The sequence below is a fragment of the Vombatus ursinus genome, unplaced genomic scaffold (assembly GCF_900497805.2).
Source record: "Vombatus ursinus unplaced genomic scaffold, bare-nosed wombat genome assembly UNPS02009062.1, whole genome shotgun sequence".
In the NCBI taxonomy this organism is placed as follows: domain Eukaryota; kingdom Metazoa; phylum Chordata; class Mammalia; order Diprotodontia; family Vombatidae; genus Vombatus; species Vombatus ursinus.
In genome coordinates this window covers 22,508,826-22,523,122 of record NW_020948840.1, presented here as the reverse complement: position 1 = coordinate 22,523,122, position 14,297 = coordinate 22,508,826, and the positions used below count along the sequence as shown (strand labels likewise).

The 14,297-nt window shown below is 43.9% G+C and overlaps 1 protein-coding gene across 3 annotated transcripts in view; it reads right to left on the bottom strand.

The window, feature by feature from the left end:
• Positions 1-9,458, bottom strand: part of ADCY3 (adenylate cyclase 3) — a 121,097-nt gene extending 111,639 nt beyond the window's left edge. For 2 of the 3 annotated variants that reach the window (XM_027850465.1, XM_027850467.1), the window contains exons 1-2: positions 9,021-9,458; positions 7,370-8,266 (exon numbers count right to left, since the gene is read on the bottom strand). In XM_027850465.1, the coding sequence (XP_027706266.1) occupies positions 7,370-8,044 (675 nt within the window). In that variant the 5' untranslated portion in view covers positions 8,045-8,266; positions 9,021-9,458. The remainder of the gene's footprint in view (positions 1-7,369; positions 8,267-9,020) is intronic. The other variant, XM_027850466.1, reaches the window with a different exon arrangement.
• Between the last annotated feature and the right edge of the window lie 4,839 nt (positions 9,459-14,297).

Here is a 14,297-nt window from a genome sequence, read left to right as displayed (position 1 = left end):
AAACTGCTTTCTCTAGAACTGCCAATGATCTCTTAATTAAGAAATGTGATTGCCTTTTCTCAATCCCCATTCTTCTTGACTTCTCTGCAGCCTTTGACACTGTTGACCACACTCTCCTCCCAGGGTTCCAGTGTCACTGCTTTCTCCTTTCTTCTTTTGTTTTTTCCTCTATCTTGCGCCTCTTTCTCAGGGGCAATTGTTAGATTATCCATTAAGTATCCCCACCAAAGCTCTGTTGTTTTTTTTTTTTACCCTCCTCTCTTTTGAGAATCTCATCAGCTCCCATAGGTTCAATTGTCATCTCTATACAAATGACCCTCAGATCTCTATATCTAACCTTAGTCTCTCTCTTGAGTTCCAGTCCCACATCACCACTTCTTAATAGACATTTCTAGTTAGATGCTCTGCAGTCATCTCAAATTCAATTTGTATTAAATAGAAGTCATTATAACCCACCCTTCTTCCTAACTTCCCTGTTTCTGTTGATGGCTCCAACCTCCTTATAGTCACCTAGGTTTGCAAACTTAAAGGCATTCCTAAGTCTTCTGTCTTAGTCTCTTACCACAACACACACACACACACACACACAAACACAGGCACACACACCCAAACCTCCCAATCCAATCAAGCACCAAGTCTTATCAGTTCTTTATAATGTCTCTTGCATCTATCTCCTCTCCAGTCACACAGCCAACACCCTAATTCATGACTTCTCACATGGACTACTTCAAGAGCCCTTTAAATGGTCTCCCTGCCTCAAATCTCTTTCCTCCATATAGCTGGAAAGTGATTTTACTAAAGGACAGGTCTGATCATGTCATTCTACTGCTCAAGAAACTCCAATGGTGGAGGGCTGTTAGTTCTGGAAACCTACTTTCATCGGGAATGGATTTAAGAGGGGAAGAAATAAATATAAGAAATAAAATACTAAGGGCATAGGGAGGGAGGAGAGGATAAGGGAGGCATCTTTAGAGGGGAGGGTGAGGGAATAGGTTAAAGGGAGATACAAGGTGCAGTGGAGTCAGGAGTTCAAATCCAGCCTCAGACACATAACACTCACTAGCTGTGTGACTCTGGTCAAGTCACCTAACCCAATTGCCTCACTCACTCAAAAAAAAAGGGGGGAGATTAGATGAATAGGAATGGGAGGATAAGAGAGGGATCGTTGGAGGGAGGGAAGGTTAAGTAATAGGAGGGCAAGGTAGTTAGTAGAAGTAAAGTAGAGGAATCAGGAGGGTTAAGAAAAAGAGATATGCACAAATATAAAAGCAAAGATTAGGAGATCTATTAGGGAAAGCATATGTTTATATATGTATGTATGTATGTATATGTATACATGTATGTATATATCTATACATATAAATATATCCGTGTTTAATTGTAGCCTGGGGGGGATATGGAGGGGGCAGAAGGGGGAAAAAAAAACAAAGTAAAAAGTGTACAGCAGAGAACAAAAGAAAACCTACAAGAAAGAAGAAGATGGAGAGCCCTCAACACAATGAACAGTATTTAATATATAGGCTTTCTTGAAATGGAAATTTATTGCTGTATATTTTGAATCCTCTCTTACAGTCTGCTGTGCACATGACATGTTTTTCTTTTCTTATTTTATATTTAGGTTTTAATATATAAATTTATAATATGTTATTAAAAACAAATAAAATTTAAAAAAGAAACTCCAATGGTTCCCTATTATCTCTAGGATCAAATATAAAGCCCTGTTTGACACTTAAAGCCCTTTACAAACTGTCTCCAACCTACCTTTCCAGCCTTATTATATATTATTCCTTTTGTGAACTTACAGGCCAGCCAAACTGGCTACTTGCTCTCCTGTGTACACACAGGGAGGGATGTGCTGATAAATGTTTAGTAAACAGCTCTACAAAAAACAAAGTACACACAACACACTACTCAGTTTAATCTGCATTTACCATTAACATTTTCTTTTGAAATCTAGACAATCAACAAAACAATAAATCAAGACCTGGTTTATAGCATCTGCCAATTTCAGAGATTTAAATGTTCATGCTGAACATTTAGCAATTGGCTTGAGCTGCCTCCAGCACACCCCTGGCTGTACACGACACTCTATCGTCCATCTTCATGCCTTTGCACAGGTTGGCTCACGGGTCTGGAATATATTCCTTCCTCATCCTTGAATTTTAGACTCCCTCACTTCTTTCAAGGCTCAGACCCTTTGTCACCTCTCATACTACACCTTTCCCGATCCTCCCACCCCACCCCAGTTGCTGATGTTTCCCCAAATTAATCTATGTACTGTGTATGTAGTTTAAATTTCCTTGTATATGTAAGCATTGTTCCCCCCAATAAAATGTAGGCTCCATCAGGACAGAAATTCTTTCAATTTTTTGTCTTCTTAGCCTCGTTGCCCAGTGCAGTGCCACAGTAGGTACTTAACAAGTGATTGTTGATTGATTGACAAGGCAGAGATCCTTCTAATAGCACCCCTGTCTATAGCATCTCCATCTTTGCTTGAATGTGTCCAGTCAAAAAGCATTCACTACCTCACAAGGCAGCCCATAAAGGGGAAGATTGTCCAGGGAGCTGATGGAAATGCATGTCTGAAGCTCTAGAAATAAGGGCAGGGTTGGAGACAGCCCTTTGGAAGTCACCCTCAAAGTAAGGAAAATTTTAAGTGTGATAGTACAGGGCATTGCCCGAAGAGAAGTTGCAGCGCAGGGTGTTTTCACTTTGAGAATTTCCTAAATCTGATGAAATGGCAGGTTTCAACTTTAAGAAAAAAAATAGTAGTTTATAGCGAATGGTGTTTCATCCCATTGATATCCTCATTGACTACCTGGCAGGCCATCCTTTGTCACTTATGTCAGCAATAGTTATTTGCCAAGTTGGAGAAATGGCAGTTGAAAAGAAAGGGATAGGGAAATTGAGGCACAAAGTAAGCTGGGTAGGAGTCCATGAGGTAGAGGTCTGCCCCACTAAATTGAGGGACCCCTATGTCTGCAAAAGCCTGACTCCTTGGCTTCATGGAACAGCATCATCACTTTGCCTCCAGGTTCTCTGCTCTGACAATCCCCTCACTGATCTGCTGAAGGTACCTCAAGGTTTGCTGCTGGACAACAGAGGTATTTAATGACCCTCTAGGTCTAGAGGCACAGAAACAGTTATAGAGACTATGCATCCAATTCATCAAGGGAGTAGGTTTCTTTCATTCTCCAGCTCCTAAGGTCTGACACTGACTCAGCCACTTATTAGCTAGGTAACCTTCAACAAATTATTTAACCTTTCCTTATCTTCGAAATGTGGAAGTTGATTGGAGGAGAAGATTTCTAAGATCTCTTCCAGTTAGAGACCCTATGGCCCTGTACTAAAATGAGGAAAGAGTTATAAACTAGGACCCCTTGGAAGAGGTTGAAGAAGTTGAAATTATTTGCTCTGCCATTTACTAACTTTGTGACTTTGGTCAACTCAAGTCATCTCTATGGGTCTCAGTTTCCCCATTTGTAAAATGAAAGCATTGGGCTAGAAGATTTCTAAAGTCCCTTCTAGCTAGCTCTGATCTATGACATGGAGAAAGAGATTAAGAAGCCTTAATAATGAGTTTCAAGTTAGGTTTCCAGAAGTAACTTTAAAATTTAAAGAATATACACTGAGTGGGATGGCATTGTACAAAGACAATTTTAATTTTTTTTTTTTGTGGTAGTGGGGTGTCTGGACCTGTGATTTTGCTGGAATAGGGAACTACTGGAACCCAAGTCCAACTCTTCTAGAATTTTATAATCTTATTAAAGAGTTGCCTGGGGGCCCTTCAAAGTGAAGCAACTTGCCCAGGATTACACCCATCAGAGGCAAGACTTGAGAATCTAAGTCATTCTAACTCTGAAGCTGGTCCTCTGTCCACTGCACCACACTGCCTCTCATTTACTGGCAGCCTCCTCCTTTCCTGAGAAGAAGCAGGCTATGTGATGTGAGCTCAGTTGCCTTCTTCCATCTCTCATAACTTCTCAATCTCATCTCCCACTCCTAAGTGAATTTTCCAGACAACTGAAACTTAACCATTTAAGCCCCTAAACTTTTATCTTAACCACTTTAATGGAGTTCTTTTTCCAATGTATCCCATATACCCTCCCATCCCAGCCTTTTTAAATGGATGCTACTGACCACCAGGGATCTTTTTTTGGTGGCTCTGGGTCTTGCTTATTGGACAGGGCTACAACACAGTGATGCCTCCAGGGATTCTTTTGAGACATAAGGACGATATGTCCCCACCCTTAATGGCCCTCTCCAGCTTTTTGAATCTCCCTGTTTTGTTTTCTAGGTTTTATATTGTCTCCTCCTTCAAAGTCAGGCTGACTTCTCTCTACTGTCTGGGAGGGCCTGCCTCTAGGAAGCTCTATCCCCTCTTCTAATTTGTTGTTTGGAATCTGCTATGAGCTTGGAAACTATGTGAAAAAGCTTTCTATGTGAAAAAGTGTGCCCAGGAATACAGAATTAAGGTTAGAAGGGACCTGGGAAGTCACCTAATCCAAACCCTTCATTTTTCAGACAAAAATGACAAAATGAAAGAGTTGGAATTTGAACTCAATGTCTCTGGCTCCACAGCCAATGTGCTTTCCACCACACCGCCCTGCTCATCTAAATAAATACTCCTATGAGTAGAGTGTGTGGGCTTTAATGCTTGGCATTTGTGACATCTATTTTCATTGTTCAAAGCTTTTTCCTTGCCTGCATTCCAGAGAGTTAAGGTTGCCATATAACTGAGTTTTTACTTTGCATGGGAGGCACAGTGGTACTGTAGGAAGAGTACAGACTCTGGAGTCATAAGAACTGGGTTCAAATCCTACTATTATTTACTATTTGTGTGACCCTGAACCTCCCTAGACCTCAGTTCCCTCATCTGTAAAATGACTGACCTCCAAGGTCTCTTCCAGCTCTAGCTCCGTGAGCCCATGACTGAGTGTATAACAGTACTGGGGGTTATCTGTGTGGTGCCTGGCCCCTTGCAAAGTGCTTTCCCCATACATTATCTCATTGGTGGCAGCATGGTAGAGTGATCATTGCCTTGAACATGGCATCAGGAAAGACTTGAATTGAAATCTCTCCTCTGACATTTACTAGCTAAGTGATCGTGGGCAGTTGGGTGCTACAGTGGATAGAGTGCTGGGCCTGGAGTCTGGAAAACCTGAGTCAAATCCAGCCTCAGACACTTACTAGCTGTGTGACCCTGGGCAAGTCACTTAATCTCTGCTTGCCTCAGTTTCCCCATCTGTAAAATGAGGATAATAATAATAGCTACCTTGCAGAGTTGTTGTAAGGATCAAATGAGATAATAACAGTGCCTGGGTTCTTGTTCTCTAAGTCCAGAAACATTCCATTACACCTCCCTGCCTCTTAAAAAAAATACAAACCCCAAAACATAGGTATATCTATATGAAAACCACATAAAGCACTTTATAAACCTTAAATGTTGTATAAATATCATCTATTATTATTTGATCTTGTGAGGCATCAGGGACTCTGTTATTATAATCATTTCTTGGATGAGGAAATCCATGTGACTGAAGCTCCCCACATTTCTTGATGGGTCAAAAGCCTTCCCACTCCCCCAACAGAGCCATTGTCCAGAAAAACTGCCACATAGTAGGCACCTAACAAATCCTCAACGGATAACCGATTTACGGGCCTGTAATTTTCTCAGGTTGCGGCTAGAATGTAATTTAATCTTAGAGAGCAGTCTAAGGCTCCAAGAGGATCAGTGTCTTACCCATGGTCATGTTGCCAATAAGTGTCAAAGGTAGCATTTGCACCCAGGTCATACTGACTCCAGGTAAAACACTACAAATTATACTATGATGCCTTTATTGCACTCTCGAAAATCATTTATTTAGAACCCATCTCTTGACTTTAAAATATTTCTGAAATACAGTGTTATGTTTCTCTGCCTTTTAAAACAGAATATAATTTCACTTTCTTAAAAAATCTCTGGGTCACCTAGCTAGTGAGAATCCTGCCTTGGACACTTGCTAACTGTGTGACCTCCAGAACTTAGCTGCTCTAGGTCTCAGTTTCCTCATCTGTAAGATGAGGGGGTTGGAATAGGTAATCTCTAAAGTCACTTGTTGCACTAAATCTATGATCTGCCCATTTTCATGGAGGTAGCATATGAATATGTATGCCTGGAGGCAGAGACAGGAAAGAGTTCCACACATGGGGGAAACAAGACATCTACTGGAGGATACTGACTGATGGAGGAGGGAGACAAAAGCCTTATGCTGGTACATGGCAGTGGAGCAACCCAGACACCCAACTTTGCCCACATTTAGCATTAAGGAATTGGGGAGATGTGACTTACTCTGTTAGGCTTGGGAAGATAATGGTCAGTACTACTAAAGCTGTAAACCACTGAGAAAGGAGTCTCTCTTCTTTCTGCTGGAAACTTTGGAGTTTTGTTAGGACCCTTTCAGAGTTCAGAGCAAATGAATGGAAGCCTCAGCTGCCCATCCTCAAAACAGTGACCTCCTCTGCAGAGGAAGGGAGGGCTTTAGCCAGAACCATCACTCCAGCAATGGATGCAGATAGCCAGGATGTGACATGCAAAGGGACACAAAAGAGGCCCTTCTAGAAATACAAGGGAGAAGAAGAGTGGCGAAAGAGAGAGAAGGGGAGAGTTTGAAGTCAGGAAGCCCTAGGTTCAAGTCCTGATTTTGACACCTGCCAGCTGTGTGACCCTGGGTGAGTCATATAATCCCTCAAGACTCCAGACATTTCTTTAAAACTATAAATTCTGGGTTGCTGATCTATGCTAGGAATGGGAGTTTCCGCAATGACGAAGTTACAAGTCCAAAACAACACCAGAAATAAACAAACACAAAAGTACACAATTTTTTTTAGTGGGAGAAGGGAGGGAGGGGTCAGAATTATGATTTCATCGGTATAGAGAATTGCCAGTGAAGAAACTCCTCCTACCAATGCAGAACAGACTCTTGTCTGAAAGTTAGACTAGAAAGTTGTCTGGGGATACTGAGAAGCTACCTGACTTGCCCAGAGTCACAGAGTTAGTATGTGTCAGTGGCAGGACTTGAACCCAGGTCTTCTCGACTCCAAGACTTATTCTTTATCCACTCTGCCACACTTTTGTTAATAAACACACATCCAATATTTTTAATGCCCGAAAATTCTGCTCACTGTAACACATAGGTATTTTGATGAAGGTGTCACAATGCCTTGCACACAGCAAATGCTTAATAAATTGATTAAATAAACAGCTTCAAACCACTGGTGGAGACAACCACATAGAAGGTACCATTTTTCAACCTCATCAAGGGTACACAAATGTCTTGGCCCAGCTCTGCCCAGAGATGAGGATAGGGAGTGAGAGGCAGGTACTTACCTCCCTTAGCAACTCAATGCCATCCAACTGCTCCTGATGCTGCTGGGCAACAGTAACCCCCAGCACTAGAGTATGGATGCAGCAGGAGACCACAGAGATGAGCACGATAGGCGTAAGACTGAGGGGCAGTGTGATAAAGAAGGAGAAGACGAAGAAGGCCTGCCAGCCCACTGTGTCACTGGCTGCATGGGAGTGAGCAAAGTTCAGGCCAAGGTAAGAGAAGATCTGGGCGGTGATCAGCAGCCATAGCACGAAGGGGACTACCTTCCTGCTGACTCTGTCTGGGAGAAGGCCCTTCTTACAGATGACAAAAAGGATGATGTCCAGCAGCAGCCCCACCCCAGCCACCACAATGGGAGCCAGCTTGTCACTGGAATAGACCACAGCACACATGATCACCACATAGCAATCGAAGAGGGCAGCAAAAATCACCAGAACCAGGAGGGTCTCGTGGCGTTGCCTCTTGAAATAAGTCTGATACAGATTCTCCAGGGACTCTGGGATAAAAGTCAAGCGCATGAAGCGGGGCAGGCACAGGCAGGAGCCGGTGCTCCTGACAGAGATTTCGTGAGTTCGGCCACCTGCACGATCAGGATCTGAAGGCAAGCTGACCGAGTACTCGGCCGACTGTTCAGCCGAGTACTCGGGCTCGGAGAAGCCCTGGTTCCTGGGCATTCTGTCAGGCGTTTAGTCTCAAGTCTACTCAGAGAACTGGAAAGGGGAGCGAAGAGTGGAAGGTTCTTCCAGTTGGCCTGTCCTACCAGGACCCCATCAGGCCTGGGGCTGATTTTCCAAGGGCCTTTTCTTGTCTGGGGCTGAAGAACAACAGCTTTTGCCGACTGGAACAGAGCTTGGTTTGAGTCTCCTGAGCAGCAGGTGGGACTGGCTCCTCTGAAACTTCAAAAAATATTGCTAAAGGAGAGGGTCCTCCTGCACTCCATCTACCTTGCTTGTTGTTCATGACTCTTCCCTGTTGACCCCTCCATCCCCCATAACCCAGTGCAAACTCTCCACTGCAAGAGGCTGCAGAAACAAACCTTACCCACCCACACCCTCACAGTCACACACACACTGTCTCCCCTCCCTGTCTCTTCTAGAGGCCTGCCAACCTCTCTCTTCACTAGCATTTGGTTTCCTCTCTGGCATTCAATTCAATAAATATTTCTTAAGTGCCTAGTCTTTGTAAAGCCCTGGACATCTCTCTCTCTGTCTCTGTCTCTCTCTCTCTCTGTCTCTGTCTGTCTCTTTGTGTCTCTGTGTCTCTCTCTCTTTCTCTCTCTCTCTCTCTCTCTGTCTTTCTCTCTCTCTATCTGACTATCTATCTCTCTTTAAATCTCTGCCCCTCTAGGCCCAAACCTTGAGAATTTGAAATAAAACGTGTTTGGGGGGAGGAGGTGAAGGGGAGAAGAGAGAAAGAAAAGCAACCCCTGAGAATCCTACCTTCTCCTTCTGCCCCTTCTCTTGTGCCTTTCAACCCTGAACTGGAAGTGAGAGGGCATTGATACACACCCCTTTACAGCCTGCCGGGGTCAGCTCTACCTTTCTGTCTAGTTTTCCCTTCTTATCTCTAAGCGTTTCTTCCCAAAAAGGACGAGAAAGAAGGAGGGCCCTTCCACTCACCTCCTTTCTGGGGTGTATTCCCTCTATTTACCTGTGAGAGGTGGGAGGAAGAGACTCCACAGCTCAATTCCCCGGGCTGTCTCCCGTCAGGATTGTAGGATCAGTGGGGCTGAGGGTAGGCAAGTAGGAAAGCCAGGGGTCCCCAAAGCCTTCAGAGGCTGCTTATCCATACAGTCCTCCGCGTTGGGCAGACACCTCCATCCCCGCCAGCAGCGCACCGGAGCTTAGCAGCAGATCCCACCCCACAGTCTTCGGCTGCTGGGCTCTGGTTGGGAGGAGGTCAGGACTGTCCCTCAACATCCAGATGTGCCCAGCCGCAGGAGGAAGAAGGAAGAAGGAGGCGGTAACGTCGGAGGAGGAGGGATGGAAAATTCAGGGGAAGCAGCCAAGCGCGGCAGCAGCCGCTGTCTCACAACGCTCGCAGGGCTGTTCGCTGGCTCTGGAGCTGGTGGGGATCACTGCTTTCCCGGAGCTGGCTGCTTAGCCGGAGCTGGCACAGCCTGCTTGGCTTCCCGGCTGCCGGACCCTGCCCGCCCGCCTGCTGCCTACCTTTCCTCTCTCTCTAACGGGCACAGCGGGGCTTCACCAGCGAGGGTCTCCGGCGGGGCCCTCCTTCCGCGGAGAGGCGTAGGAAATGCAGGCAGAGGCCGGGCGAGCCGTCTAGCATCCTCGGCGGCCGCCCCCAGCCCCGGCCGGCTGGCCGCTCCCAAGCTCCCCCTGGCCCCAGAGGCAGCCGCCCCTCGCTCTTCCTGCTCCTCTCAGCGCCGCCGCCCCCGCCTCCGCACGCCTGCGGGGAGCCACCCGCATCCAGCGCGGGCTAGAGAGAGTGAGCGCCTCGGAGCTCGGCGCTAAGCTTGCGGGGCCCCCGGACCGACTGACAGAGCACCGGTCTCTGCTACTCGCTCTCCCCACCCGGCTGGGGTTGTTTTCTTTTCTTTCTTTTTTTCTTTCTTTCTTTCCCCTCCCTGGCAGTGGTTACTGCGTTTTTCTTCCGTCCCTCCTCTTTCTCTTTCAAAGCTAGTGAGTCCCCGGGAGACTGCCGGGAAGAGGTCCTCATGGGGCTGGAGGAGGAGCCAGTCCCTTCCCTCCTATGATCAAGTCACAGAGTTTGGGTGCAGGGAGAAGGGAATCTCCAGACTGGGCACCCTGGCAGGCTTATCATAGGTGGAGATGAAAGAGGATGAGAGGAGAGAAGGAAGAAGAGAAAAGAAAAGGGGAGGAGAAAGAGAAGAGAAATAAAGAAGAGACAAGAATGGGAAGGAGGAAAAAAGAAAGAGAAAAGGAAGAAAAATACAAGAGAAGAAAAAAGAAGAGGGTGAAGAGGTGGGAATGAACTGAAAAGAATGAGTAGGAGGAAGAGAAGAGGAAGAGGAGGTTGGGGAAAAGAGAAAAAGAAGGAGGAAGAGATCCTTAAGAGTTAAATTTGAAAGGAAGCACAGAGGTGATCTGGTCTAACCCCTACCCAAATCATAAAAACTGTCTACACCATTAACATCTCCAACAAGTGGTCATCCAACCTCCCTTTGAAGACCTTCAGTGACAAGAAATTTTCTTCCCCTTTCTGGAAACCCACTGTCATTGTTAGGCTATAACCATTTATTAAGCGCTTAATAGATGCAAAACGCTGGAAATACAAATACAAGCAGAAAAATAATCCCTGCTGTCAAGGAGCTTACATTTTAATGGGAGAAGATAATATATAAAAGGAAAGGTATTGGGGGGGAGGGTCAGGCAGACTTCTTCCCCTCTGGCCTTTTGTCAAGTGGGAATCTGTCCCTCTATAATTTCAATTCAGTTCAATTCATCACCTACCAAGTAGGAACTGAGGATACTAAAACAGAAGATAAAGCAAGATTGGAGAAAACTTCTGTTCCTGGCTCCTAGTCCTATGCTCTGGATTCTCTAACAAAGCAAATCTAATCCCTATTTTCCCATGACAGTACTTTTAGTATCAAAGATTTCAATCATCATCATCCCCTGGTCCTCTCTTCTCTAGACAAAACATCTCCAGTTGCATGAACTGACCCCGGTAACATGGTCTCCAGTTCTTATATCGGTCACCTTCTTCTGGATTCATTCCACTTTGTCGGCTAGTTGTCTTAGAGGAGGTTTAATTTCAATCCAGTCAACAAGCTCCCAGTAGTCCCCTTCTCCTGAACTTTTAACCCCTTCCCCACTTCTGAATTCAAAGGAAGAGGAGGAAGAAGGGAGAGAGGAGAATGTGAGGGCAGGGGAATGTGAGCATAAAGGAAGGCTCTGTGAGGTCCTACCAAACTAGAAAGATTTCATTCAATTAGGATCCTGGCAAGAGAATGAACCTCCCCAAGTAACACAGAACTTCAAAGACCATCTAGTCCTATCTATAGCTGAACAAGGAAAACATGGATAGCCACCTAGCCTTTTGCTTGAACATCTCATGTAAGTGGGATTCCACTCCCTCCACCTAATTCACATTTGGATATACCATAATTATTAGGAAATTTTTCCTGAAATCAAGTTTAAATTTACTTCAGTAGCTTTTACCTCTCACTCCTAGTTCTGCTCTCTGGGGCCAAGCAGAATAAATCTATTTTATAGCCCCCAGGCTAAATATTCATCCTCATCTGACATGATTTCCTGTTTTATCACTATCCTGATTGCCCTCTGTTGGTCATGCTCCAACTTATCAATGTCCCTCCTAAAATGTAGCACCCACAACTGGACACGATGTGGCCCAAGCAAATCATAGTACAGCTGGATTAGGACCTCCTTAGTCTCATGTGGAAGCAACTAAATGACTCAATAGGTAGAGCATTGGGCCTGGAGCCAGGAAGACCTGAGTACAAATCTGGCCTCAGTTACTCATTAGCTGTGTGACCCTGGCCAAGCCACTTAATCCCTGTTTTCCTTAAGCCACTGGAGAAGGAAATGGCAAACCACTTCAATATCTTTGCCAAGAAAACTCCATTCAGGGTCATGAAGTGTCAGATACAGTTGAACAATAACAGTCTTAAATGGTCCCACAACTCCTCCATCTTGTGCAGTTGATCATTTGAACCCAAGTTCAAGACTTTACATTTATCCCTATCAAGTTTCATCTTACTTGACTTGGCCCAATATCTTAATCTATCATGGTCTTTTTGGTTCCTGATTTTTTCATTCAGTATATTAGCTGACCCTCCTAGCTAAAGCACTGATAAAAATGCTAAACAATAGAGCCAGGGAGAGATCCTTGTTGCACTCCCCTGGAGACTTACTCTCAAATTGACATTGAACCATTAAGGGAAAGGTATGGCCATCCTTTTGCATGTAACTCAGTTCCCACTCTGTGCCTCCTCAGTCATTAGTACGTCTATCTACTGACAATTAAAAGGCTTTTCATCACACAGCAAAAATTCCTGAGTCATCATAACTGAGACTTGCTTCCAAAATTTCACATGTTGGATTGGCAGCAGAAAGACAATGCCTTCACATGCTACAAGCACTGGACCTTCATTAGCCAGTGTTATTTCCCCACTCCCTAGCCCCATTTTAAGCATATTCAAGAATTTTCTAGGAATGAAAGTCAAACTTATTATCCTGTAGTTTGAGTTCTCCTTCCTTGTTTTAGAAAATTAAGACATTTGCCCCTTTCCAAATCTGAAGGACCTCTTCTATTGCCCACAGTTTTCCAAAGATCACTGACAATGGACAGCAATCACATCTGCCAGGTTTTGTTTTTGTTTCCCCGCCACCACCCCTCCTCCCCTGCATTATTCTGGGTTTTAACTGAGTGAAGTCTTGTGACTTGAACTTCAGAACAACTAGATGTTTTCTCACTATCTATTAACCTGGGCATCACCTTCCTATTACACATCTGAAACTTATCTTGTTAAAAACTTGAACTCATATCTTTTCCCCCCAAACTCTTCTCTTCTTCCTAACTTTCCTATTACTGTCAAGAACACCACTGTACTTCCAGTCACTCAAACTTGAAACCTATGTGTTATCCTTGACCCCTCACTCTCTCTTTCACCCCTATATTCAATCGTCAAGTTCTGTTGTTTCTACTTTCACAACATCTCTTATATGTACCCCTTCTCTCTTCAGATTCTGCTGCTATCCCAATACACACTTTTATTATCTGAGGCCTGGACTATTGTAATAGCCTAATAAATAGTTTCTTTATCTCAAATCTCACTCTGGTGCATTTTCCACTCAGCTGTCTAACTGATTTTCCCAAAGCCCAGGTCTGACCACATCACCCCCATGCTCAGTAAACTCCAATGGCTATTACCTCCAGGATCAAATATAAAATCCTTTATTTGAGATTTAAAGCCTTTCATAATCTGGACCCTTCCTACCTTTCTAGTCTTCTTACACTTTGCTCTCCCCTAACTCCCCCCACCAGTCTGTGATCCAATGACACAGTCTTCTTTGTTATTGCTTGAACAAGACACTCTATCTCCCAACTCTGGGCATTTTCACTAGTTGTCCCCCATGCCTGGAATACTTTCCCTCCTCCTGGCTTCCCTAGCTTCCTTGAAGTCTCATCTAAAGTCCCACCTTCCCTAGCTGTACCAGATCTAAAACTGTGTTATAAAGCAGCAATCATCAAAACTATTTGATGCTGTCTAAGAAATAAAGTGGCGGATCAATGGAATAGGCTAGGTATACAAGACAGTAATAAATTATTATTATAATCTACTGTTTGATAAACCCAAAGATTCCAGTTTCTGAGATAAGAACTCACTATTTGACAAAAACTGCTGGGAAAACTGGAAAACAGTATGGCAAACACTACACATAGACCAATATCTCATACCATATACAAAGATAGGTCAAAATGGGTACATGATTTAGACATAAAAGTTGATACCATAAGCAAATTAGGAGAGCAAGGAATAGTTTACCTGTCAGATCTATGACCAAAGAAGAGATAGAGAACATTATAAAATACAAAATGGATAATTTTGATTATATTAAATTAAAAAGGTTTTACACAAACAAAATCAATGCAACTAAGATTAGAAGCAAAGCAGAAAGTTGGGAAACAATTTTTACAGCCAGTGTTTCTGATAAAGGCCTCATTTCTCAAATATATAGGGAACCAAGTCAAATTTACAAGAATACAAGTCATTTCCCAATTAACAAATCATTAAAGAATATGAACAGGCAGTTTTCAGAGGAAGAAATTAAAGCTATCTATAATCATATGAAGAAGTGCTCTAAATTGCTATTGATTAGAGAAATACAAATTGAACAACTCTGAGATGCCATCTCACACCTATCAGATTGGCTAATATAACAGAAAAGTAAAATGATAAATGTTGGAGAAGATGTGGGAAAA